The sequence below is a fragment of the Triticum urartu genome, chromosome 5A (genome assembly GCF_056163025.1).
Source record: "Triticum urartu cultivar PI428250 chromosome 5A, HENAU_Tu73, whole genome shotgun sequence".
Lineage (NCBI taxonomy): Eukaryota > Viridiplantae > Streptophyta > Magnoliopsida > Poales > Poaceae > Triticum > Triticum urartu.
In genome coordinates this window covers 998634-1026264 of record NC_141877.1, presented here as the reverse complement: position 1 = coordinate 1026264, position 27631 = coordinate 998634, and the positions used below count along the sequence as shown (strand labels likewise).

Sequence of the window (27631 nt, the reverse complement as noted above, 5' to 3'; positions counted from 1 at the left end):
AGCAAGGTCCAGAATTGCAAAAATAAGGACTTAGGACTTTAGGAGCCAGCCAACAATGATGCAGAAGCTCAATAAGAATCAGACGAACTTGCTGCCATGGCATCATCATCTGAATCAGAAGAAGAACCCACAGATTGCAGCTCATCATCACGAAAAACTGGGAGCAACTTCTTCCTAGGCTGACGAGCTTTATTTCTTTTTGATGCAGCAACTCTTGCTCTCGGTTGTGGTATTGGTTGTTCTTTAGGTTCATCTATAGTATCCACAACTGGAACCGGCACAATTCTTGTGATCCACTCGTTATCTTCGTCTTCCACAACATCTGCATGTGTTCTGTCCACAAGTGGATCCCTGTCTTTGTTCATTCTCTTTTGTTCAAGTTGGGAGTTGGCCTTGAGGAAGACAAGATCTCTCATTTTGTCATGAAGTAGCCTGTTGCGCCTTTTGCTGCCTTGAACCTGATTGTACATTGCAAGTAAATAAACATCAATAAGAAAAAGAAACATATGTGCATATAAAGGATATGTTGACAGTTTGTACTTTGTACTACATTCTTACCTGCTGAAAAACATTGAAGTTTCTCTCACAAGCTGATGAGCTGCATGTCAAGCTCAAAATCCACATAGCCAGTACCCTGAGATTTGGTGCACTTGATCCATGATTGGACCACCATTCAGCTGCATCAACAAGTAACAAATAAGAGTGTCGGGTGGTAGGTGCGACATATGCCAACGGGTGGCTTATCATTGTGGGAGCCAGTAAGACGTCGCCGATGCCTGGAAACGGGATGAGGCGAAGACATGCACGCCGGCGAATCTTACCCAGCTTCGGGGCTCTCGGTGGAGATAACACCCCTACTACTGCTCTGCGGGGTCTCCGCATGATCTCTAGATGGACAAGTAGCTACACAATGCTCCTTGAGCTGTTCGGTGGGAGGAGGAAGAAGGGCACGGCTAGCTTGCTTCTTCTCCTTGTGTCGTGTCTAAAACTAGCTGAGGGTCGAACCCTTTGCATGGGTGCCCCGGGGGTTTTATATAGGCCTACCCCCCGGGGGTACAATGGTAATCCGACTGGGCGTGGGGCCCAGCCGTCTGTGACTGTGCTCGCCGGCTTCTGCGCCGGCTGCTGGGGCCCGCCGACTGGTGGGCCCCGCCGGCTGCCGGCCCCTTGGTCGACAGGCAGGCCCCACCATCCAGGACCTGGTCGGTGGCTGGTTACTGTTGGTCCATCTTGGTGACGTGGGCTTCGTCGTGGTAGGCGCGGCTAAAGTGCCGCCGCCCGTCGGGCGATTGCTATAGCCTCACCACGTCTTGTCTCCTTATTGGGGCGTCTCCTTCGAGGGAGGCGGCAAGCCGGCTGTGGGGAGCCGGCTCTGTCTTGGGCCGACTGGGGGAGGCGTGGCCGCCTTCGGGTGTCTCTCTGCCCGAAGGGGCCCACCGTCTGTGGGCCGCGCTGGCGGCCCGTCGGGGGTGACATCAGGGTCAACATGGCAACAGTGCTGCGCCGGACGGGTCATGCCCACTCCGTACGGCGCACTGTGCCAGGCGTGCTCCGTGATTCGGGGGTGGCAGGCTTCACTGTAGCCACGCGCCGTCACATCGCCGCTAGGTGGATGCAAACTTTGAGGGTACGGTCTCGACCGCTTTATGGGAGCCGGCTTCTTGGAGTCGGCCTTCTCGCGGCCGGCTTCTCGAAGTCGGCCCTCCCATGGCTTTCTTCATGAGGGTTAAAGTCGGGCCGCCTTCCTAAAGCCGGCCTGGGTGACAGCCAGCAAGGGGAAGGCGGCCCCATGTCTTGGATTCTTGAGAGCCGGACGGGCTCGTAATTTTTTCAGAAGGGCCAGGGGAAGCCGGCTAGGTTACCCATGGCTATTTACTCCGACAGTAGTCCCCGAAGCTGATCGAGCTTCGAGGCGGTCAAAGGGGCGAGAAGTTTGGTCAGCTTCCTATCCTGAAGAGCCGGCTTTGCGGGTGTATGCCGATTTCGGGGAGCCCTGCGTCTGGCAGGCGGGAAAGTGGTCGACCCGCTTGTTGACCGCGGGCCCTCCCGCGGGCCACGTGGCAGCGAGATTCTGTCAGCGCTCGCGCACGACGGGACGCCGCTGCAGGCCCGGGCCCGCCACTCCTAGGCCTCGGCCCGAACACTGATCCTCTGCGGCCCAGGTGGACCGCTCACCTTCTCGTGGCGATTTTATTTCACCGTTAAGGCGCAATAAACGCGGGACGTGGGGGAGTGGGAACGATCGATCCTCACGTTTCCCCACGCCGCGCCTCCTCGGCTCCGCCACGCGAGCCTATAAGTAGGGGGAGGAGGGGGAGCGACAGAGGTTCGCACGCTCTCTCTCGCTCCGCCCCTTCTCGCCCTCCTTTCTTCCTTTCGTTGCCGCCGCAGCCTCCCGTCTCAGCGCCGCCGCGCCGCCACATCGTCTTGCTCCCATGGCGCTGTCGAGCTCGTGGGACGGCTCCAACGTCCATGAGGACCACGTTGAGTTCCTCCGCCAGACTCGGCGCCTGCCCGACGCCAACCTTGTGCGGGTCCGCCTGGCGCCGAAGACGGAGATTTCGCCGGCACCGGAGGAGGGCGAGCGGGTCGTCTTCCGCTCGCACTTCCTGCACGGCTTCGGCCTTCCGGCGAGTGGATTCCTGCGCTCCTTCCTCGAGTTTTACAACCTTTAGCCGCATCACCTCACGCCCAATGCGGTGATGCTGCTGTCGGCCTTCGTCTCCCTCTGCGAAGGTTTCTTGGGGCTGCTCCCCACGCTGGAGCTCTGGGGGGAATTCTTCCAGAGCAAACTCGGCACCGTCGTCGCAGGCGTGCCCGCCCCCTGCGGGGCCTTCATCGCCATGAGGAGGGCGGGCGAGAACAACACGTTCCCGCCCATCCCCCTGATCCAGTCGGTGAAGATCTGGCAGAAGTCGTACTTCTACGTGAAGAACGTCGCCGAGCAAGGAGACCACGTCAACCTGCCGGCTTACGTAGCCGGCCCGCCGGCTGGGAGGCAGCCTCATGGAGTTTCCAGTCCCGGTCACTGTCTCAGGCCGGGAACGCTGCCGTCTCCCGGCTTCGGGTGATGATCCAGTCGGAAGGCCTGAGCGGGGCCGACTTGGTGGCCGCCTTCGTGGAGTGCCGGATATCTCCTCTCCAAAGCCGGCCCCACATGATGTGTCAGATGAGCGGCCGCTTCGACCCAAGCCGGCTGAGCACCAGGGAGATGCCTCATGCGGAGGTATCGTACATGGTAAATTATATCTCCAATTGCAAGCTCGCCGTGGACTGGCGATACGGCAAGGCGCCGTATTCTCGTGCCAACCCTCCGCCAGTGGTAAGCTTTCCTCTCTTTCTTCTTTTCGTTGGTAGCCGGCTTTATGATGGCCGGCTTTTGATTGGTCGGTTCTTCTTAGCAAAACCCCCTTCTCCCGCCGTTGATCGGGGCAGCGGGGATAGAACGCCAGTACGCCCCCGACCGCACGGCGGACGACATCGACGACCCGGATTTGGGGGCGGCCTCCATGGAAGACGCCGTCGTGGGGGACGATGCCGAGCCCGGAGGCACAAGGCTCACCGCCAGCTTCGAGGACTGGCCGGATGACGCCGAAGCCGAAGTCGCCCCGCGTCGCCAGTCGGCGGCCGACCATCAAGGCGCGGGCTCGTCCACCGTGCCGGCTGCCAGCGGCGGTGCACAAAAGCGCCGGGCCGCGTCAATCCTCTTCGTCAGTCGGCCGAAGAAGTCCAAAGCCTCCACCACGGCGACCAAATGAGACGAGGCGGCCGCGAAAGCGGCCCGCTTCCACAAGGCGGTGAAGCAACCTCAGGCGGTCTCAGCGTAAGTCGTTGACTGCCTTGTCGCATGCTTTTCATCGTTCTCTCTTGTTCGAACATTCTTCTTAACCTTTTCCCGCTTGCTGGACAGGGCGCCGCTTTCCCTTGAGTGGGGTCCGGGCGGCTCCGTAGTTGGGCCGACTGGAGGGTCTTCGAACTCCCGCCGCGTGGACCCCCGTGCCGACCTCAGGGAGGCCACGGAGCGGAATGCCCGTGAGGCGCGGGAGGAGCGTGAGGCGGCAGAGAAAGCGGCCGCACAGGCGGCGAGGGAGCAGGCCGACGCGGCAGCCAAGGCTCGGGCGGAGGCGGCAACCGCGGAGACGGGGGCGAAGGGTTCGCGTAACCAGCCCCCGCTGCTTGCCATTCCCCTCCGAGCCGTGGCCCCCGACACACCATTGCCCCTGGCGGAGGAAATCGTCCAAGACCCTCCGCTGATGGAGAGGAGGGAGGACCCCGTGGTCTTCGCGGGGAGAGCGCCGCCGGCGGCGCCAACCGGAGCGGGCCAAGGCGGCCAATCGTCAGCGGCGCCAGAGGAGCCGGCCGGGGGTGAGCCGGAGGACAGAGCCGGCCTCGAGGTGGAGCCGGTGACGCGTCGGCACGCAGGGGGAGGCGCCACTCCGCCGGAGTCCCGCCGAGTTGCGGGCGCCGGTCAGTCGGCGGAGGCTCTCGAGACGGCCAGCACCGCCACGTCCGAGTGGACTCCCAGCGGGGGGACTGGCGAGCTGAATGTGGCGGCTCAAGAGGTCCGGAGCCGGCTTCAAGCCCAGGCCGCCCTGCTGCAGCAGTACACCCAGGAGTTCTTGTCGACGCGGGCCGCCATCCAGGTGAGTCTTTCATTCTTGGCCGCTTTGGTCTCTTGATTTCTTCCGTGGGGGCGCGTCAGCGCACCCACTGGGTGTAGTCCCCGAGATTCGGGCCGACTGCTGCGCAGTCGGGTCGGATCTTTCTTGACGACTACCTTATTTTTGCTTCCTGTCTGAACCTCCAGGAATATCATAACTCGCGTGCTGCCGCCTTCAACTCCCAGGCTCGGGAGTTGGGTCGGAGGACCAACGACCTGGCCGACAGCCGAAGTAAGTATCCTGTCTGTCTCCTGTGGGGGCGCGTCAGCGCACGCACTGGGTGTAGTCCCCGAGATTCGGGCCGACTGCTGAGCAGTCGGGTCGGATCTTCCTTGACGACTTTTTCCTTATTGGTTTTTCTTTTTCTTTGTCTTCAGGGGCCAACGCCGACTTGAGGAAGGAGCTCGGCGAAGCGCAGGCCGCCCTTCATACCAAGGATGCTGAGTACGCTGCCTTGGTCCAGGAGCGTGACCGCCTGGCCAAGAAGCTAGCTGACCAGGAGGCGAGCCACAAGGCGGCCCTACAGAAAGCGCAGGATGGCGAGGCCGCCCTGAAGGCAGAGTTTGAGACCGAGGCGGCGAGCTGGGCTGAGACCCGGCGAGCGCTGGATGAAGGCTTCGGCCGCATCGAGGACTTGATCGACGGTAAGCCGTCTTCCTCGCTCCTCTCCTGCCCCTTGCCGCTTGGGTTTTTGGCTTGACTTGTGCTGCTGCCTATTTTCTTCTGCAGACTACTTTCCCGGATACTCCGCCTTCGCCGCCCAAACCATCGAGGCCCATCGCGAGGTGCGCCGTCAGGCGGGGGCCAACATCGCGCCGGACGCGAACCGGACGCACTAGGAGCAGCTCTTGGCTGTCCAGGCGCGGCTGCAGCCAGCTCATCGGATGCTTCGCTGGCTCCAACGTGCCCGGGTGCAGGTGTTGGCCGCCCTCTGGCCCGGCGAGACGATCCCCCGCACCCCAAGCCGGACTGCCGACTGGCTGGAGGTCGCAGTCGGTCGCTTTGAGGCTTGGAAGGCGTCGGCGGCCCGCCTCGGAGCCGGGCGGGCGTTGGAGTTCGTTCGGGCTTGGTACCTAGGGCTGAGCCTGGACCAGCTGCGCACTTGGCGGATGGAGGCCGACGCGGAGCTGGAGGAGGTGAGGCCGGCTATCGCCCAGCGTGCTTTGACGATCGCCGAGTGCATCGACATCAGCGTTTTTGCACCCGAAATTGATGATGACGGCATTGCCCAACCGGAGGAGTGGTTCGGGCTGAACCCGGCGATAGGCAAGGACTCGGCAGAGGAGATCGCCTCTAGCGACGAGGGCGAGGATGACGAAGAAGAGGACGGTGAAGACGTCGAGCCGGCTGGTGGAACAACCGGCCGACCTCAGGCCGAGCGTGCCTCCAGCAACGAGGCGCGTGGAAGCGCGCCCTCTACGGGAGGCGGTGATCAAGTCGAGGTTCGCCAGCCGGCCGCTCCTTCAGCCGGCACAACCGTCTCCGCCAGCCAGCCCGGCTCGTCGGTCGCTCCGCCAGCTTGACCTGCAGTTCTTATTTTTCCTGCTTGTTGTGTTTTGAACAATCTTTATTAAGCTTTCGCAGTTCCACCCACTGGGGGTGTATCCAAACTATGTTGAATGCTGGCCTCTTGGAGGTCTTCTATGTAAATATTATTGCGTGCATGTTTGGTTTCCATTCGCGTATGCTTTTTATCCTTGGGCTTTTTCCTTTGCCGCCTTCCCTCTTTGGGGAGGCAAGTACCCGAGCTTTCTTGGATTGAATTGAAGTGAATGGAAACCGGCCGGCCGGCTACTCTGGTAGTCGGTCGGTGGTAGGCGGCAAACCGGCTTTCGTTATATTAGCCCATTGGTCCCTGGCCATTTTTCGTGTGGGCGCCCGTTCCTGCTCTTAGCTCTTGCCAGCTGGACAGCCGGTTCTTCGAACTGCGACTTTTGGCAAGAGAAGGCTTGGGAGCTGGGACATTACTTGTCTGACTGCGGGTAGGACTTCTAATATAACTCCAGGCGGCCAGTCCCCGGGCCGACTAGTCGAACCCGGTGCCGGACGGAACAAGTAAATGAAATGACAAGGTCATAAGCATGATATTTTTCATTCATAGATAAGAGATGGCAGTCCCCGAGCTCTTCTCGGGGGGCCTATTGTCTCGTACTTAATACAAAAGTTAGCGTGATACATACTGCATTTCAACTGTAAAATCTTCGAAGGAGGTTGGCGTTCCATGGTCGTTCGGACTCCTTGCCAGAGTCGTCTCTCTTTCGTGCCTTCAGCTTCTGCGCGTCGATCAGGTAGTAGGAGTCGTTGCCTAAGGCTCTGCTGATGACGAAGGGGCCTTCCCAAGGGGCCGAGAGCTTGTGCTGGCCGGCTGTTTGCTGGATCAGCCGGAGCACAAGATCGCCCTCTTGGAAAGATCTTGGCCTGACCTTCCGACTGTGGTAGCGGCGCAATCCCTGCTGGTAGATGGCAGACCGGCTGAGGGCTAACAGCCGGCCTTCTTCCAGCAGGTCGACGCCATCTTCTCGTGCTTCCTTGGCCTCCGCCTCCGTGTACATGGTTACTCGAGGCGAGTCGAACTCGATGTCAGTTGGGATGACCGCCTCGGCACCATACACAAGGAAGAAAGGGGTGAAGCCGGTTGACTTGTTTGGTGTAGTGCGCAGACTCCAGAGGACAGCCGGCAGCTCATCGAGCCAACAGCCGGCTGAACGCTCCAGAGGTACAACCAGTCGGGGCTTGATGCCGGAGAGGATGAGGCTGTTGGCTCGCTCGACCTGGCCATTTGACTGCGGGTGGGCGACGGACGCTAAGTCCAGCCGGATACCTTGGGCTGCGCAGAAACGTGCCAAGGCTCCTTTGGCAAAATTCGTGCCATTGTCGGTGATGATGCTGTGTGGCACGCCGTACCGAGTTGTTATGTCTGCGATGAATGTCACAGCAGTCGGCCCATTCAGCCTCTTGATCGGCTTTGCCTCAATCCACTTGGTGAATTTGTCCACGGCGACGAGCAAATGCGTCATGCCGCCGCGCGCCGTCTTGAATGGGCCCACCATGTCCAGTCCCCAAACGGCGAAGGGCCAGGTGAGGGGAATGGTCTTGAGTGCCGAAGCCGGCATGTGTTGCTTGGAGCTGAAGAGTTGGCACCCTTTGCAATATTTAACTAATTCTTTGGCGTCATCCAAAGCAGTCGGCCAGAAGAAACTATGGCGGAAAGCTTTGGCGACGAGTGATCTTGAAGCCGCATGGTGGCCGCATTCTCCTTGGTGAATGTCTCTGAGGATTGCAATGCCCTTCTCTTGCTCGACGCACCGTTGGAGGACTCCGGTGACACTGTGCTTGACGAGCTCTCTGTTGACGATTGTGTATGCGCCGCCTCGACGTTGGACTTGTCTTGCCTCTGCTTCGTCAGCTGGCAGATCTTGGTTTACTAGGAAGTTGAGGATGGACTGAGCCCATGACGGAGCCGCGACTTCTCCTACTGCCAATGTGGCTACAGCCACCAGGGTGGGCAGGCCGGGTGGTGAAATGCTGGAGTCGGCCGCCGGCTGTTGTGCTGGTGTAGTCCCCGGGCCGGTTGCCGAAGTCCCCGGGCCGACTACTTGGTTCTTCAAGCCGTACCCGGCCACGTCGGGGTCAGGTGGTACGAAGATGGAATCGGACTCTAGAGACAGCTTGATAGACGGCTTGAGGAAGCGTTGTAGAGCGACGCCTGTTGGTATTGCTTGCCGAGTGGAGCCTATTCGAGCCAGGGCATCGGCTGGCTCGTTGTCGGCTCGCGGTACGTGGAGGAACTCGCATCCTTCAAAGTATCCGCTGAGTTGTTGAACCAGGAAGCGGTAGCTCGCCATATTTGCGTCCTTGGCATCCCAGTCGCCGGATGATTGCTGGACCACCAAGTCCGAGTCGCCATAACATAGGATCCGGCGAATGCCGAGTTCCTTGGCAAGCCGGAGCCCGTGTATGAGCGCTTCGTACTCGGCCACGTTGTTGGAGGCGGCAAGTGAATTTGCAGCGTGTATCTGAGCTTGTCGCCTTTGGGAGAGGTAAGGACGACGCCGGCTCCCAAGCCGGTGCGCATCTTGGACCCGTCAAAGTGCATGCGCCAATGGGTGGAGTCGGGAGCCGGCGGCAGGTACTGGGTCTCGGCCCAGTCGACGAGGAAGTCAGCCAGTGCTTGGTACTTGATGGCGGTGCGGGGCTGGTAGAAGATTGTGTAAGGGGCCAGCTTGATGGCCCATTTCGCCACCCGGCCGGATGCGTCCCGGCTGCCTATGATCTCGGCCAGTGGGGCGGTGCATACGACCGTGACGGGGTGCTCTTGAAAATAGGGCTTCAGCTTCTTGGCGGTGAAGTACACGCCGTAACACATCTTCTGGTAGTGCGGGTAGTTCTGCTTTGAAGCGGACAGCACCTCGCTCAAATAATACACCGGCCTCTGGACCGGCTGGGCTCGGCCTTCTTCTGGGCGTTGGACTACGATGACGGTGCTGACCACCCGGCTGGTTGCGGCAATGTAAAGGAGAATGGGCTCTTTCTCAGTCGGCGCCGCTAGGACAGGCGGCGTGGCCAGCATCTTCTTCAGCTCGTGAAAAGCTTGGTCGGCCTGGTCGTTCCACTCGAAGTGGGTGCTCTTCTTCATGAGGCGGTAGAGGGGGAGAGCTTTCTCTCCGAGCCGACTGATGAAGCGGTTCAAGGAGGCCAAGCATCCGGTGAACTTTTGGATGTCTCGAAGCTTGGTGGGGATCACCATTCTCTCGATGGCCTTGATCTTCACCGGGTTGCATTCGATGCCGCGTTCGGAGACCAGGAAGCCTAGGAGCTGGCCGGCTGGCACTCCGAACACGCATTTCTCGGGGTTGAGCTTGATTTGGAACCGGCGTAGGTTCTCAAATGTTTCTCTGAGGTCTTCCAGCAGGGTGCCGCGCTTCTCCGTCTTCACCACAATGTCGTCCACATAGACGTGAGCGTTTCTGCTGAGTTGCTTGAGGAGGCACTTCTGCTTGCAACGCTGAAAAGTGGCACCGGCATTTCTCAAGCCGAATGTCATAGTCAGGTAGCAGAAGGCTCCAAATGGCGTGATGAAGGCGGTCTTCAGGCGGTCGTCCGGATCTAGCTTTATCTGGTGATATCCTGAGTAAGCATCCAAGAAACTCAACAGCTCGCATCCGGCCGTGGAGTCTATCACTTGGTCAATCCTCGGCAGGGCAAAGGGATCTTTGGGGCAGGCCTTGTTGAGGCTCGTGTAGTCTATACACATGCGCCACTTGTTGTTCTTCTTTAACACGAGGACCGGGTTGGCAAGCCACTCTGGAAAAAACACCTCCATGATGAAGCCGGCTGCCAGAAGCCGGGCTATCTCCTCCCCTACAATCCTTCTCTTTTCCTCTAAAAGTCGGCGGAGGGGCTTCTTGACTAGTTTCGCGTCTTTTCGGACGTTTAGCTTGTGCTCGGCGAATTCCTTCGGAACACCCGACATGTCCTTGGGGGACCATGCAAAGATGTCCCGATTCTCACGGAGGAAATCGGCGAGCTCGCCTTCCTATTTGGTGTTCAGGCTTGCCCCGATGACGGCAAACCTCTCGGGGTGCTCGGGGTCAAGGGGTATCTTCTTGGTTTCTCTGGCCGGCTGGAAAGATCCTTGGGCATCATACTCCTTGGGGTCGGGGGACTGGTTTGGCTGCTTGCTGGCCAAGGCCACGACCCGGTCCAACATCTTCTTCTCTTCGGCAATCACAAGGGACTCGGCCAGCCGGCTGCTGGCGGCAGCACACTTGGAAGACTTCTTGTAATCGCCGGCTACGGTGATGACGCCTTTGGTGCTTGGTATCTTCATCTTGAGGTATGCGTAGTGGGGAACTGCCATGAATCTGGCCAAGGTGGGTCGGCCAAGCAACACGTGGTAGGGGCTCTCCAGGTCCACCACTTCAAACCAGATTGCTTCCCGGCGGAAATGCTCCTTGTCCCCAAAGAGTACATCAATCTTGATCTTGCTAATGGGGGCGCAGGATAAGGCGGGCACGATGCCATGAAACACCGTCCGAGTCGGCATGAGCTTCTTCATCTTGACATTTAGCTTCTCCAGGGTGTCACGGTACAGGATGTTGATGCTGCTCCCGCCGTCTATCAGCACGCAGGAGAAGCGGGCAGCGCGTCTGTCCGTCGCGAGGGTGGCTTCCAGGACCAACGCATAAGAGCCGGGCGACGGCATCACTTCTGGATGGTCGGCCCAGCTCCAGCTGATGGGCTTTTCTGACCAATGCATGTGTCCGGCGGGGTTGGTAGCGACCACGCTGACTTCCTGGTGCTCTCGGCGTTTGATGCGCCGGTCTTCGAGCTGGCTTGTAAAGATGATGTAGGTTGCTTGCTCGTCAGGGAATTCGTCATGCACGGCTCCGACTGCGGGCCGAGTGGCCAGAGGTGGCGGAGGCGGAGGCGGCGGGCCGGCAGGCGGAGGCGGCACGAGCCCCTCTCCTTTAGAGATTCGGGTGAGCCAATGGCACTTCCGGGTTGTGTGGTTGGACGGCTTCACGCCGCTATGAAATTTGCACGGGGCATCGAGAGTTTGCTCGTAGGAGAAGGCCGGCTGCCAAGCCGGCCAGCCGCCCTTGGGCTTCTTGGGCGCAGGTCGCCCTTCAGGCAGGGCGTCTTCGATCGTGGCCACCTGCCGACTGGCGGAAGGCGGCGCAGGGCCCTTGCGCTTGTGGTCGTTTGAGTGTGGGCATCGGCCGGAGTCCCCAGCCGGCGTCTTGGGCGCCGGGTTGAGTACTTTTCCGGACGCGTCTACCCAAAGCTCGGTCTTCATCGAGGAGTCGGCGGTGGCGTACTTGTCTGCTATGTCTAGAAGCTCGTCGAGGGTAGTGGGCTCGTCGCAGAGGAGCTTGTGCTTGAGGAGGGTGCCTTCTCGGCATCCAGCTGTGAAGTATTCCATGGCTTGCACCTCGTGCACCCCCTCGCAAGAATTGCGGAGCTTGGCCCAACGCGTGAGGTTGTCACGAGTGGACTCGGAGGGGCCTTGTACGCACAAGGAGAGCTGTCTGGGCTTGGGAGCCCGCTTGTAGGTGCTAGTGAAGTTGCGGATGAAAGCTTCGGTGAAATCTAGCCAGCTGTTGATGCTGAGAGGCTTGAGGCTGTTGAGCCAGGTCCGCGCCGTGCCTTGCATCATGAGGGGCACGTACTTCACGGAAACGCGCCGGTTGCCATTGGCTATGCTGACCGCCGTGGAGTAGTCGATCAACCAATCTTCTGGCTTCACGGAGCCGTTGTACTTGGGCGTGTCTCTTGGGAGCGAGAACCCTTTGGGGAAAGGCTCGTCACGGATGCGGGGGCCGAAACAGGGCGGGCCGGCATCGTCTTCTTCTAGTGCCAGGGATCGCGCCAGGCGGTCGATCCGATGGTGGGTGTCGTTCTCGCCGACTCCTTCGCGGCGACCTAGTCGGCCGCTGAGAGTCGGGTGCGCCACTGGCGGCGGGGTGGGATATCTCTCTCCATGGGGTCGAGGCGGAGGCGGGTTGCCCCGCCATTCCATGGCTCGGGGATGGCCGTCCGCGTCTCGCTTGATGGAGATCCGGGTCTGGCTTCGGCTGGCCACCGGCTCTTTCTCGCGCCGCGCGCGGGCATTGCTCGTAGTCGGTGTCCGGGACGTCGCGCCGTGATCTCGGCGCGGGGGAGGGCTTCCCGCGCGGGCGTCGGCTTCGTGCCGCCGTGCGGCCGCGTCAATCAGTTGCTGGATGTGCCGGGTCATGTGGGGGAGGTCCTCGGCCTCCAAGCCGTTCAACTTGTCTACGGCCGCCTGGGCGGCACGCAAGTTCTCGAGCGGAGTGGCATAGACCGGGCGGTCGACTCCCAGCGTGTCGGCGATGACGGTGCCGTGTCGCTTGACAATGCCGGCCCGGCTTATCCCGCCCGGCCGGCGTGCCGAAGGCGGCGCGGTCAGCTTCGCGCTGGTAGGCCTCTGTGAGGCGTCTCACGGAAGCCAGCCTCCGGCCTTCTGCAAGGAGGGCGAGGTGGCGTGCCTCCAGTGCTTCGTCGTCGGCATTAGCCGGGAGGGGGTGCACAAGTCGTGGGCCGCCGCGTGCAGGGCGTCGTGGGCGCTCTCGTCGGCCGCACCGCCGTGGCCGACGACCATCACTTCGGCGGTGACAGTATCGCGGCCGTCGGTCCGAGGAAGCAGGTCGTTGTAGATCGCGACGTTGGTGGGGAAGGTGTCGAACGAGGCCGTGTCGGAGTCGACAGGCATCGGATCGGTGGAGCCGACCGACTCCAAGTCCACAGCGGGCTCGCTGGAGACATGGAGCTGGCCGAGGAGGTTGGCGAGGTGGTCGGTGCCCGCGTCGGAGGCGAGCTCGTCGGAGATGAGGGTTTTGTCGAGGAGATCGGCGAGGCTGCTCGCCGCGCAGATCCTGGTGACGCCTTGCAGCGCGTCGTGGCAAGCGCCATCGGGCGTGCCGGGCTGGCTACGCTCGCTGGGGAGGAAGAGGGTTCCCGTCCAGAACAGGTCTCCGGATGACGGTGCACCTGGCCCCACAGTGGGCGCCAAATGTCGGGTGGTAGGTGCGACATATGCCAACGGGTGGCTTATCATTGTGGGAGCCAGTAAGACGTCACCGGTGCCTGGAAACGGGATGAGGCGAAGACATGCACGCCGGCGAATCTTACCCAGCTTCGGGGCTCTCCGTGGAGATAACACCCCTACTGCTGCTCTGCGGGGTCTCCGCATGATCTCTAGATGGACAAGTGGCTACACAATGCTCCTTGAGCTGTTCGGTGGGAGGAGGAAGAAGGGCATGGCTAGCTTACTTCTTCTCCTTGTGTGGTGTCTAAAACTAGCTGAGGGTCGAACCATTTGCATGGGTGCCCCGAGGGGTTTATATAGGCCTACCCCCGGGGGTACAATGGTAATCCAACTGGGCGCGGGGCCCATCCGTCTGTGACTGCGCTCGCCGGCTTCTACGCCGGCTGCTGGGGCCCGCCGACTGGTGGGCCCCGCCGGCTGCCGGCCCCTTGGTCGATAGGCAGGCCACACCGTCCAGGACCTGGTCGGTGGCTGGTTACTGTTGTTCCATCTTGGTGACGTGGGCTTCGTCGTGGTAGGCGCGGCTACAGTGCCACCGCCCGTCGGGTGATCGCTGTAGTCTAACCACGTCTTGTCTCCTTAATGGGGCGTCTCCTTCGAGGGAGGTGGCAAGCCAGCTGTGGGGAGCCGGCTCTGTCTTGGGCCGACTGGGGGAGGCGTGGCCGCCTTCGGGTGTCTCTCTGCCCAAAGGGGCCCACCGTCTATGGGCCGCGCTGGCGGCCCATCGGGGGTGACATCAGGGTCAACATGGCAACAGTGCTGCACCGGACAGGTCATGCCCACTCCGTACGGCGCACTGTGCCGGGCGTGCTCCGGGATTCGGGGGTGGCAGGCTTCACTGTAGCCACGCCCCGTCACATCGCCGCTAGGTGGATGCAAACTTTGAGGGTACGGTCTCGACCGCTTTATGGGAGCCGGCTTCTTGGAGTCGGCCTTCTCGCGGCCGGCTTCTCGAAGTCGGCCCTCCTGTGGCTTTCTTCATGAGGGTTAAAGTCGGGCCGCCTTCCTAAAGCCGGCCTGGGTGACAGCCAGCAAGGGGAAGGCGGCCCCATGTCTTGGATTCTTGAGAGCTGGACGGGCTCGTAATTTTTTCAGAAGGGCCAGGGGAAGCCGGCTAGGTTACCCATGGCTATTTACTCCGACAAAGAGTTAACAAAGCTACAACATCTAATTCGCATTGCAGCCTACACATCTTATTTCAACAATGTAAATATTTAGTTCTTTACCAGGATCAAAGTTCTTGTTTCTCCGCTGCATTTTAGCACCCTCCCTTCCAAACGACCCCTCTTCATTTTGATATGCCTGACACTCAGCTGTCATTATATCTTCCTTCTTACCATCTCTAACCATCTTCTCCATGCAAGCAACAAGGCCATCTTTAAATGTTCCATCCAACTCAATCTCCAGCTTATTTTCATAGTAGTAGTATGGGTTTAAGAAGTATCCAGCCCTATGTAGGGGCCCCTTCAATTTGTTGTCCCATCTCTTATCAATAATGTGTAGCACTTCCTGGATACTAGCCTCCTCATTGTCAAATCTAGCTGCAATCTCCTTCTTCGCATCCAAAAAAGCGCCATATATTAAACCCATAGCTGGTACATCATTGTCCATTCACCGCAGCAAATTAGCCAAAGGCTCAAAGAAGTTGACAGCACGTTCTACTCCTGTCCAAAAATTTTCAGAGCGCACACTTCGGATTGAATAACGCCCTTTCACCTTTTTTAAGTAACCCATTTCATCCATCTGATCTGATCTGAATTGCTTCTGCAGTTCTTTCTTGTTGTCCAACATGCTTTTCAAGTTCAATTAAGCGATAGCAAACCTTGTAATGCCAGCCCTCACCATATCTTTCCCAAGGAATTCCCTCATTAGTGACAAAACTCTAGTGTGTGCATAAAGGAAAACAGTGACATCTCTAGCTTGTGTAATAGTAGAGTCTACTGTTTTAAGCTTGCCAATATCCTCTAACATCGGATCAATAGAGTGGGTAGCACAACCATTCCAAAATATGTTGGGCCGCTTTGCTTTCAACAAGGTTGATGCCGCTTGATTAACGCTTGCATGATCAGTCACAACTTGAACTACATGCTTCTCAACAACCTCTTCTATGCATCTATCAACAAGCTCAAAGATGTACTTCCCATCTTTCTTCACGGCTGAATAGTCCACAGAATTAAGAAACACCACACCATGAGCACTATGAACTACAAGATTCATTACCCCTCTTCCTCTTATGTCAGTCCATGCATCTGTCATGATTGTACATCCAGTAAGCTCCCAAGTCTTCCTGTGTGCATTGAAGGACTCCTGAACTCTTTTCTTCCTCTTCATCAATATTGGGCCACCCATTTCATAAGGAGTAGGACCGTCCAAGTCCTCACCATACTGTCCAATTGACTGAAGCATGAGGTCAAAGTTGGGAAGTGTGACTGCATTGAATGGAATGCAAGCTTCATAGAACCACTGGCAGATATACTCACAAGCACGAGCCCTTTTTTGTTCTCTCTTCTCAGTTTTCAGCTTCCCCTGGATCGTGTCAGCACCACGTTTCCTCTTCCTTGCGGCAACAAGCTCTTCGGGAGTTAATTCACAGTATTTGTCCATATGGCCACTTGAAGATTTAGATTTATTTCTTGTTGATCTCGATGGCTTAAGCACAATTACCGAATGGTTTAGGCCATCTTCATCACTTTTAGCTTGTTCTTCCCCCTCCGAGTGGCTCAAGTTAACTCCATTTCTGCGTCTCTTCTGCTCCATAAGCTTGGCTGCCTTTTTGTCACCCTTCTTTGTCAAGTACTGAAGGATCTCCTCTTTGACATCAGCTGGCACTTTCTCACAGTGATCCACACCAGACTTAGGAATGCATGCAAGGTGTAATTTGATTCAACTAGTGCCATTGCTGGAGAAATGACCGTAGAATATGCATCTTAGACAGTTCTTCTTGCTGATGTCCGGACATGTGCAATATTTCCATGCTGGATCTTTTGATATAGGAACAATCTGTGCTCCTTCTCCCTGTGTAGCTGTTGATGTTGTGCTTGACACAGCACCGCCTACATTCATGAATACAGGAAAGTATTTCAGAAATTTTAACTGGCTTGCAAATAAGGAACATATGATTGCAGCAAAGTATTTATTTACATTTACTAGTACCAAATTTGGAAAGTACTAACTTTGGTTGTACTAACTACAAGGTACAAGCACTGAGAGTCTGAGACTGAGAGCAATCAACAAGTACTTACTAGCTTACTAATAACAAAGTTAACATGGAGATGATTTAATTAGAAAGTAGAGTACTAGATAGTAGACACAACTACACAAGTCATGGACAATTTAAGATTGACTAATTACGAATTTAGGATTGACTATTTTTGGATCGGTGTTCATCAAGAATCAAGATTGACTAATTAAGAATTTCAGATTTGTGAATTGAAGCAACTCTTACCTGGTTGCTGGTTCGCCACCGCTGAAGCTGATGCCGACATCGAGTTGTGGAGGAAGAGGAGGCGACAGCGACCCGAGAAGAGGATTGGAGGAGGCGACGGTGACCCGAGGAGGCGATGCGGCGACCCGAGGAGGCGGCAAGAGGCGACCAGCTATGGCCGGAGCAGACGGGTGAAGCATCGGTGGCCGTTGCTGCCACCGTCGCCTCGTTCGATTTGGGAAGGGCTCGCTCGGTAGGTTTGTTAGGGTTCACTCGGCTAGAGGAGAAGATAAGCTTGGTTACTGGGACAGAAAGCCCAAAAGTATAGTGGGCTGATGGAAAATTCGTCTGAAAAAAAACGTCGTCGAAAAAATAGCACCGATATGCGCTATAGCGCGCAATCGCCGTATTTAGCGCGAATAGCGCTGTAGCGAGTGAAATCTGCATAGCGTAGCATTTAGTTTCCAGAAATGCTATAGCGTCCTATTTTTTCCTTGGTCTCGAGACCGCGAGTAGTGAGTTTGTCGAAAGTAATACTGCATTCAGAGATAATTGAGAGATGTGTCCTCTCTTATCTCTGTGCTACTGCTACTGCTATGCCTAAACATGACTTAGATTGAACTAAGGCAACATGTGGTGCATGTCGAAAGCAATACTAATCCTAACTTGATCAAGTTTGGATTGTACTAATTTCGACATGCACCACATGCATGTTGCCTTCACTTCAATCCAATCCATGTTCATTTCACCCACAGATATATAATAACTCTTCATGCTCGCATCATGCATCATCATAATAACAAGTCCTACTAATCATCATCATACAACTTCTACTCGTTATTAATAACAAGTCATACGATCATCATCCTGATAGTCATCGAACCAACCCTACTTAATTGTTCTTAGCACATGATCATCAGTATTAGGCAGGACCTAAATACCCTATTTAAGGTAAAATAGCATAAAACAATATAGACCCTGACTCTCAATTATGGAGAATGGAGATCATCCTGTCTCCAATTCTTGCGCGGCACTTCCTTTTGCTTCCAAGAACCTCCTTACGACTGTCCATACATTTTTCCATTCTTTGATTAGCATGTCTCCACTTCTTTTAGAAATCCGGCATGGACAATTGAGATTCGTAGGATGACCTGGATATATGTTCAAAACACGAAGGTTGCCATTCTGATACATCAAATTAGGCACACAATCCTCTGGGATTCTCTGTTGAAAAAAATAGTAATAACTTCATAGTTAGCAATGATGTACTAGTTTTAGAAGTATGCAAAAGATGCATGAATGTCATAATAGTAAAAAATCTTACCAGGGTATCTCCATGGTAGTTACCGTAGTTCAACACGTGCACTAGTGGCACGTATTGACCATAATGTTGAGGAGTTTGATTGTAGATATTGTAATTCTCAAGATCAGTACAAAATCCGACCAGATGATTTTTCTCCTGATAAGTTAACTCGGAGCCATCGGTGTAGTGGGTTTTGTCTACCATGTTCCGCACATTGTTTGAACAATCAAAATAAGCTTTCAATGGAAATAAGATGTCAACTATTTTGAAATGAACAATATAAATTAGTTAATAATTAACTATGTTTGAGAAACTCACATAGCGGTAGAACTGGAGGCGTATCAACAAGGACCCAAATGTCCATATTGTCTTGGTCGATGTCAGGATCACCAAGATCCATGGTTACAAGCATACCCTCATCAAAACCATACATCTTGCAAAATGCTTCCCAATTTTTGCAACCAAAATGGGTTACGCTCCCAGAATTATACAGATTTACTTCAAAATCCACATCATGATGAGTCCTTAGGTGAATTTTCTTTGTTTTATAATAATTTTCATGGTCTTCAAAATCCATCCTCTCCAAGACATAGCGTCTTCCATGGCATGGGATAAGCTATACTCGAATTGTAAAATATGAAAATTACACGTTGAAATAGTTGAAGTCATGCTTAATTATGAAAAAAAACACTTGTCATCGTTGCGTACCGTTTCAACTTCGAAGGTCTCCTTGAGCTTAATGCTGAAGCGCCGATAATCGTCCAGGTGAGGCCTATCGCACAGACCTCGATCATCGTGGCACCAGCAGCACTCCCCCGGGAGACTTTCGTCGTCCGATGACGACATTTCCTACGTTCATAATTCAAAACTACATCATCTCTTGCGTCCGTACATCGTCGAATATTATCACTAATACACCTCGAATACTATCATACAAATAGCATCGCTAGTACAGCTAGAACCATAGCGCCCGATGGGTATCTAATTAGAAATGGAGGGTGGAGAAATGGAGAAATGGAACTGGTTAAGAGTTGAAAGAAAGGTATCTAATTAGAAACATAGGTGGAGGGTCTTGTAGAGGATAGATAGGTAGCAGAATCCATTTAGATGGAAAGCTTTAATGAGGATGAATCAAGATTTGGATAATTCACTCCTTTAGGTGAATAGGAAGTTACTTCTGCAAATATCTGTTGGGTCCAATAAGATAATCCACAGTGTGGTGAAAACACGCCCTTCGAACTGGTTTGAGCTATTGGTGAATGGAGATGGTCTAAGATTTTTAGTAGTAAGAAGTGAAGTGGTAATTTTGAGAGCAAATGGTTAGGATGAGTGGTTCCTCTTTCCTGTTTAGCTTTACAATTGAATATTGTTAGTCATGCACACTTGTGCATTTTCAGCCAGGCCCAGTGGAGTTGGCCTAAAAACATTTCTTTCTTTAAGCCTGCTACATCCATCTCAAGTATTTATGGTCAAGGGTTAGCAGGGCCATACAAATAGAATATGTGGTATGGGCTTTTTTAGTAGGTCATCCTACCAGATTAGGGTTTATCAATGAGGAGCAACTGACATTAGTAATAATATGAGTTGATATCACACTTCTATATGTATAACACAAGAGGTAGTTGATCCTACTTAATTAAGTACTAAGATACCCCGGCCCATGCATTAGTCGCAAGTACCCCATATGTCCTATTTTTAGCAAAGTCATGCTAAAATTCATGGAAAATTTCAGCATGACCTTTGCTGAAAATAGGACATATGGAGTACCTGAATTTGCTGAAATGGAAGTTAATCGACATTCCGGCAAACTCAAGGGTCTCTCAGGGTACCTGCAAAATCATTATCCCCGCGTAATGAAGTCGCGAATGTGTCATTTCAGAAGATCACAAGTAGCATCATCACAAGTACAGCAGCAGCAGCAGTGAATACAGGCATAACAGCAGCAGCAGGTTTATTCTTCTTCTTCATAAACACTAACTGTTGCCAACATCATCACAAGTAGCATCATCACAAGTACAACATCATCACAAGTTTAATTTTATATATACTGTACATAGCAGCCCATCCAAAAACTTTGCTAGCCGTGTGTGTGACAATAATAATAAAGAGATAAAAGAAAAAACCAAAGTCAGTCAGCCGTGTGTACATCTTTCCCATCCTTTTCTTCCCTCAAAAAACTTTCCCGGCCCAATCAACTTGCTGCGTGGGCGCCGACCTCCCACAACATACAGCCATTCAGGATTCTCTCAAAAAACTGACAATCCAGCGATGCTATGTATGATTTGATTTACTAAAGCAGAACCCACCCAGGTGCTGAACATATATGAGATGCTTGTCTCAACAAATAAATCTGAAGGATCATCTTTTATTTCGTTCTTGGTAAGCACACCAAAGATCTAACAAAATATTCTGACAATAGATCACACATCTTGTAGCTTCGCATGATACTCTAAAGCTAGAGTTAAAAAAATATGAAGATAAACAACAACCAGTGTAACATTTCAGAGTACCCTCAATCTGAAGACACACTGATCCTTCCACTGTCTGCCCAAATATGAGCTGAAAAGAGTTTTTTGATTCAGAACTTCGATGCGTTTTGTTTCAGTTTTGGCTAGGGTACTGTCTCCCCAAATTAAGTGTGTTCACTCAGTGTAAATGATGGTGTTAATGCAGACAACGTAGCAATCCCATAGTACTTGGAACTAGTGGCGAGCAGAGTGATCTTGGACCAGTTTGTAACTTATGCAACTCTGCACTTTTCTCTCAAAAGAACACATTGCAGCCATTTAGATGCTCACCGTGGAGGAGTGGAGGACTGGATGATCTGCAGCTTCAGGACAGAGGCGCCGTGGGCACCAGGTGCAGAGGGGCTTCTGGAGGAGGCGGACCCGTACTCGGTGAAGCCTTCTCAGGGAGGAAACACACGATTCTCGGCGACAACGGCAGTGGCTTGCGGTCCAGTGGAGGGTGGTGGATGGTTGGGAGGAGGGGGAGGGGTGGCGGCGCCGGTAGATGGTTGGTTGGGGGCGGCGGCGTTGGTGGTGGATGCTTGGGAGCGGCGGCGGCGGTGGATGCTCGGGGGTGGCGGCGGCTTGCGGTGGTGAGGGGTGGAAGAGCTGCGGTGGTGATGGGTGGAGGAGCGCTGGATGTGGGGGCGGGGCGCGCTGGAAAGGGGTCATCGACGGCGAAGGGGAAAGGGATCTGGCGCGCGGGGGGGGGGGGGCGAGGGGGAAAGGGATAGAGGGGGGAAAGTGATAGCAATGGCGCACCTCCCAGGGGTGCGCCATAAGTACATCCATAGCAATGGCGCACCACCGTGGGGTGCACCATAAGTAACTTTTTTTATTGATAACAATGGCACACCCTCTCCTGGTGCGCCATTAGTAACTTTTTTAATTATTTTTTTATTGATAAAAATTATTACACTATATAGAGGAGAGGAGTAGAGGAGGGAGGGAGGGAGGGAGGGAGCATTTACATTCGTTCACGAGGCGGTGGTTAGCATCGCATCGGAGATGCAGACTGTAGAAGGAGGAGGACGCCGGTCGTGGTCGTGGTCGTCGGCCGGCCTCGTCGCGTCGCGTCGGTATTCGTTGTCAGCCATCGATGGACTGCGAGTAGCCCCGCCGAAGTCTCCACCTCGGGGCTCCGGCTTCCTCGTCACGGCGGTGGAACGAGGTGCAGCTGCCGGTGGGGTGGGGTGGGGTGGGGTGGCTGCGGCGAATGGGGTTGTGGCGCGACGCGACCTAGCCTAACCTAGGTTGGAGCGGGGGAGGGTGCGGGGGGTCGTCAGCGGCGGTGGAGCGGGGGAGGGTGCGGGGGGTCGTCGGCGGAGAGGGGGATCTGGCGAGGGGGATCGAGATGGAGGGGGATCTGGCGCGGGGGGCGAGGGGAAAATGGATAGAGGGGGGAAGAATAGCAATGGCGCACCACCCAGGGGTGCGCCATAAGTACATCCATAGCAATGGCGCACCACCAAGGGGTGCACCATTAGTAACTTTTTTTTATTTTTGAAAATATCATCAAATTTGTTATTTGAAAATATCATCAAATTTGTTATTTGAAAATATCATCAAATTTGTTTTTTTGGATTTTTAATTGCATTCATTTGTGAATTGGTAAAACATTTATGAATATGAAAAAACATCATCAAATTTGAAAAAATATTCATGAATTCAAAAAGTGCCCATGAAATTTAAAAATATTCATGAGTTCAAAAAATATTAACAAATTCAATACTTTTTGTGAGTTAGAAATTCAATACCAGAATAAGCACATAAATAAATATTCATGAGGACTAGAACAAAAGAAATATCATTACTAGTTTTGCAAAACAAAAAAAATATAATTGTTAGTAGTGGCGCACCTTGATTGTGGTGCGTCATTACCAGTTTGAACTAGTAATGGCGCACTGTACCCTGGTGCGCCATTACTAGTTTTGGAAAACTAAAAAAATTGTTAGTAATGGCGCACCGTGTGTGTGGTGTGCCATTACTAGTTAAAACTATTAATGGCGCACTGTGCCCTGGTGCGCCATTAATAGTTTTGGAAAAATGAAAAAGAAAAATTTGCTAGTAATGGCGCACCGTGTGTGTGGTGCGCCATTAGTAATGAGGACACTAATGGCGCACCTGTATCTGGTGCGCCACTGCTATATAGCAGTGGCACACCACATGCATGGTGCACCATTAATGTCCATATTGGCTATAGCACTTTTCCTAGTAGTGCCACCATATTCGAGTGGGCGGCAAACAGTGTCCCAGTTCATCTTACATTTGGCGCCCGTTGTTTTGTCCTTGCCTGCCCAAAGAAAGGCCCGCTGAAGCTTGTTAAGGCTTTGGATGGTGCCCAGGGGGACAACAAGGGGGGTAAGAACGTTACTTGGGAAGAGAGCACAGACTTGACAAGGTTTGCCCGTCCAATAGCGGTGATGTTTTTCCCATCCCAAGTGACTAACTTGGACGCCACCTTATCCTCGAGGAACTGAAAATCAACTGTCCTTAGCTGCCACACCGAGAGTGGAAGTCCCAAATATTTTATGGGGAAAGATGCCCGGGCAGCCGGGAGACTGTGTAGGACATTTGGGAGGTCGATGTTTGAGGGAGTCCTGGATTATGGGGTCCTTGGGCGTTCGGGCTATGTGACATGGGCAGGACTGGTGGGTTGTGGAGATACAAGATAGGGGGCTTTCCCTTGAGTCCGGATGGGACTCTCCATGGCGTGGAAGGCAAGCTTGGCGTTCGGATATGAAGATTCCTTTCTCCATAAACCGACTCTATACAAAACCTAGCCCCCTCTGGTGTCTACATAAACCGGAGGGCTTTAGTCCGCAGGGGCAGTCATAATCACACAGGCTAGACATCTAGGGCTTAGCCATTACGATCTCGTGGTAGATCAACTGTTGTAACCCCTATACTCATCAAAGTCAATCAAGCGGGACGTAGGGTTTTACCTCCATCAGGAGGCCCCAAACCTGGGTAAACATCGCGTGTCCCCTACCTCCTGTTACCTTCGACCCTTAGACGCACAGTTCGGGACCCCCTACCTGAGATGTGCCGGTTTTGACACCGACATTGGTGCTTTCATTGAGAGTTCCTCTGTGCTATCAACAAAGGATTCGATGGCTTGTTCAATCATCCATAATGATGTTGTTTTGGGGGAGATTCCCCCCCCCCGGCCAAATTTTTGTATTCGGCAGCTTCGTGCTATGTGCCAATTCGATTGGCCACCCGATCAGATCGAGAGCTACGCCCCTAGTCATCGGATCAGTTTCGGGAACCTAAACTATGTCGCTGATATCCGAGGAGATTTGATCTTTGAAGGGTTCGTGGCCCTGATTACCGCTCTGGCCTTAGATCCAGAGCAGGCCAATGGATCCGAAGACGGGAGTTCAGGGCCCGCCGGACAATCTGCACTTATGGAGCTTTTTGCCGGACAAGCGCCGGACACTCCGCCAGACTCTAGGTCCATACTCTCGAGGTCCGTGTCAAGCGAACGTCGCCAGGAGGCTCCAACTCCAGACAGCTCCATAGACTCCCGTGTCTCCGTCTGACCCTCTCCTTTTAACGAGGCTCTAGACTTAATGCTATCGCTCGCCATTACGGAAGGATCGCTTCCGAATTATGCCCCGTCCAGACTAGGGGCTGATAGCGGGGAATTTTACGTCCCACCCACCACCCACTTCATAGCCACTGTCGAAGATCTAACCGACATGCTCGACTACAGATCTGAAGACATTGACTATATGGACGATGATGCTGGAGACGAACAAGGCCAAAACCCTCCGTTTTCGGACGATGGACGGCCACTTCCACATACGTTGTGTACATGGTGGACACACCCAAAGAGGATGGCGATGGCGGCAAGGAGAATCCGGTTGAGGACAAGCCTGCCAAAGCCCCTCCGAAGCGTCGATGGTAGCGGCGCCGCTAAAAATCGCGTCGCAACAAAGACGGCAATATCGGCACTGAAGACAATAATACTTCGGAGAATGCCGAAGACCCTGAAGCCCCTGTAGAGCCAACATCCGAACAGGATGATTGGGAGGATTGGCACATAAACCCCAATGATCTTGTCGAGAATGAGGGCTCGAAGGATAGTAACTACCTACCGACCTCCAAAGAAGATGTGAGCCTCGGTGACAAAGATTTCATCATGCCGGAGGAACCCCTCGAACAAGAGCGCTTTAAGCGCCGGCTAATCGCCACCGCAAGAAGCATGAAAAAGAAGCAGCAGTAGCTTCAAGCTGATCAGGATTTACTCAATGACAGATGGACTAACGTCCTAGCAGCCGAGGAATACGGCCTTGAATGCCCAATAAGGAGCAACCCGAAGCGCAAGCACAACCTCACCCGGGCCGAAAATGACATACGGACTTCATCCAAACTACGTCATGACATTGCCGATACAGAGGTGCCGCACACCCTCTATACTTCACCGATGAGGTAATGGAGCACCAGTTCCCAGAAGGGTTTAAACCTGTAAACATGGACTCATACGACCGCACGATGAACCTTGCAGTCTGGATTGAAGATTCTCTTCTCCACATACACACTGCTCGCGGTGACGACCTACATGCCATCAAATATCTCCCCTTGAAACTTAAGGGACCAGCACGACATTGGTTAAACAGCCTCCCAGAAAATTCTATCGGCAGCTGGGAAGACTTAGAAGATGCCTTTAGAGACAACTTCCAAGGTACCTATGTACGCCCCCAGACACTGATGACCTCAGTCACATAGTCCAGCAACCCGGAGAGTCAGCCCGGAAACTCTGGATAAGGTTCTTAATTTAAAAGAACCAAATCGTTGACTGTCCAGACACCGAAGCCCTCACGGCCTTTAAACATAGCATCTGCGACGAATGTCTCGCCCGGCACCTCGGCCAAGAAAAACCGAAGTCCATGGCAGCCCTTACCGCACTAATGACCCACTTTTGCATGGGAGAAAATAGCTGGTTAGCCCACAGAAGCAATAGCACCAGCGACCCCGGCACCTCTAAAACCAGGGACGACAATTGAAAACCACGATGCAACAAGCACAAGTGTCGAATCAACAACGAAGGTACCGAAGACACAACGGTCAACGCTGGATTCAGCGGCTCTAAATCCGGTCAATGAAAGAAGCCATTCAAAGGAAACGGAGATGGTCCATCTAGTTTGGACAGAATACTCGATCGGCCTTGCCAGATTCACGGCACCCCCGATAAGCCTGCCAATCATACCAATAGAAACAGTTGGATCTTTAAACAGGCCGACAAGCTTAACGCCGAACTTAAAGAGAAAGGGCTACCCAGCGAGGACAACGACGAAGAACCTCGCCCACTGAAGATGGGGGGGACGGAAGAAATGCCCCCCCCCCCCCCCCCCCCGCCGAGGTAAAAATGGTGAATATGTATATGTCACACACATCTCCAAGCGGGAGCGCAAGCGCGCGTCAAGGGACGTCTATGGCGTTGAGCCGGTTGCCCCAATTCAACCCATGGTGGGCTTGTCCGATCACCTTCGATTGAAAGGATCATCCAACCAGTATCCGTCATGGAGGCTCGGCCGCATTTGTCCTCGACCCAATTATCGATGGATTCCACCTTACGCGAGTCCTCATGGACGGCGGTAGCAGCCTTAACTTGATCTATAAGGACACTGTCCGCAAAATGGGCATTGATTCATCAAGAGTCAAGCCCACTAAAACTACCTTTAAAGGAGTAATACCTGGTGCGGAGGCCCGCTGCATGGGCTCAATAACATTGCAAGTCGTCTTCGGTTCGTCAGATAACTTCCTAAGCAAAGACTTGGTCTTCGATATCGTCCCCTTCTGTAGTGGATATCACGCACTGCTCGGATGAACTGCTTTCGCCCATTTTAACGCGGTCCCGCACTACGCTTATCTAAAGCTCAAGATGCCCGGCCCACATGGCGTCATTACAATCAATGGAAACACGGCACGGTCCCTCCGTACTGAGTAGCAAACTGCGGCCATCGCAGCCGAAGTACAGAGCGGCCCTGTCAAGCCGCACACCTCATCGGCCATCAAGCCGCCAGACTTTATTAAACAAGACCGGTAATTCCAGAGTTGGACTAGCAGTTTCGCCTCCGCCGGTCGTCGCACAAATCCGTGAAATTCATCCAGCGTGTGCATAATTATGCACTCAAAATACCTTGGGCATCAACGGAGGCACAATACGTACATGCACATAGTATAGTTCGACCCTATACGGCTTTCCCCTTTTCCTTATTTATTTTTTCTCTTTTACCATAGGTGAATTAAAACCTATTCATCCTATGGACTTACAAGGTCTCTTTTTTAGCCCGATTTCGTAAAAGTAGCCGAAGACCGTTCCTCTTAAGGAACCCATCTCTCCAAGGTGAAAGTGGCGCAGACGTGCGGCAGGACGTCCAAAGAATTTTGTAGACCAAAACTTTATTCAAGAACCTGTATAGAGCTTTTCCCCTTCTCCTTAGACCCATGGCATATAAAATGGCCTTGGTGCTGATGGTGCCCTCTGTAAGATCATGCTCTCATGTATCAATCAGATTTCAGTGAAAACAATTTTTATTTAGTATCGCCTTTATTCATAGATTGTATACCGTCTCATCAGTTGTCTCACTCACCTCCGCATAAAGTAATAGGGGCTCTATATGGCCACACATGTGTTGCCACCCAAAAGTCTGAATAGCTTTATAGCACAATTAGGCGTCCCGAGCTTGGCATTATATGCATCGGCTCCGAATCATGTCTTTGGTCAATAGATGGGTTGCCCGGCTCCTGTGTTTTCTACCTTGTATTCTGTTTGTTCGGCTAGGGTAGTAAAGGGAGAACTACTGAAATTGTGTTTATGGTTTATCTGGTCAAGCACCTAAGTAGACAAAGCCGAAAACTGACTGTCATGATGCGGCGAGAGCTGGTCAGCCACTCGGTGACTTATTAAAATCTTCAGAGATTGTTTCTGTATTACACGAAGAACCACTTTTCCGTTCACATACGTAATGCATCCGCATCCGGATAGCCACGTACATACCAGGGGCTATCTTCTAGCCCCATCATCAAACTCCTATGTCTAAGTGAGAGTGGTAAAGCCGCACAGTCCGATTGCCTGGTTTCCCGCACTAACACCTCCTTCACGGAACAAGACGTTGGGTTAAGTGTGATCATGTGCTATTCTGAACACCCCCGTAG

General features: G+C 53.7%; 1 protein-coding gene and 1 pseudogene across 1 annotated transcript; both read right to left on the bottom strand.

The window, feature by feature from the left end:
• Positions 1-68: 68 nt before the first annotated feature.
• Positions 69-14856, bottom strand: LOC147967302 (uncharacterized). The gene is made up of 3 exons (XM_087522434.1): positions 14457-14856; positions 559-677; positions 69-458 (listed from the first exon to the last, which is right to left on the bottom strand). The coding sequence occupies exons 1-3, from the start codon at positions 14839-14841 to the stop codon at positions 69-71; spliced, it is 894 nt and encodes a 297-aa protein (XP_087378560.1). The 5' UTR covers positions 14842-14856.
• Positions 14857-15032: 176 nt separating this feature from the next.
• On the bottom strand, positions 15033-16715 carry LOC147967301 (uncharacterized; annotated as a pseudogene).
• Positions 16716-27631: the final 10916 nt, after the last annotated feature.

Bases quoted from the DNA above. Each gene is read 5' to 3' on its own strand.
- LOC147967302 (XM_087522434.1), bottom strand. From the start codon at position 14,841: ATGGACAATGATGTACCAGCTATGGGTTTAATATATGGCGCTTTTTTG. The intron at 678-14,456 runs GTAAAGAACTAA...TTGTTGATGCAG, and splicing joins AAACAAGAACTTTGATCCTG to CTGAATGGTGGTCCAATCAT. The intron at 459-558 runs GTAAGAATGTAG...ATGTACAATCAG, and splicing joins ACTTCAATGTTTTTCAGCAG to GTTCAAGGCAGCAAAAGGCG.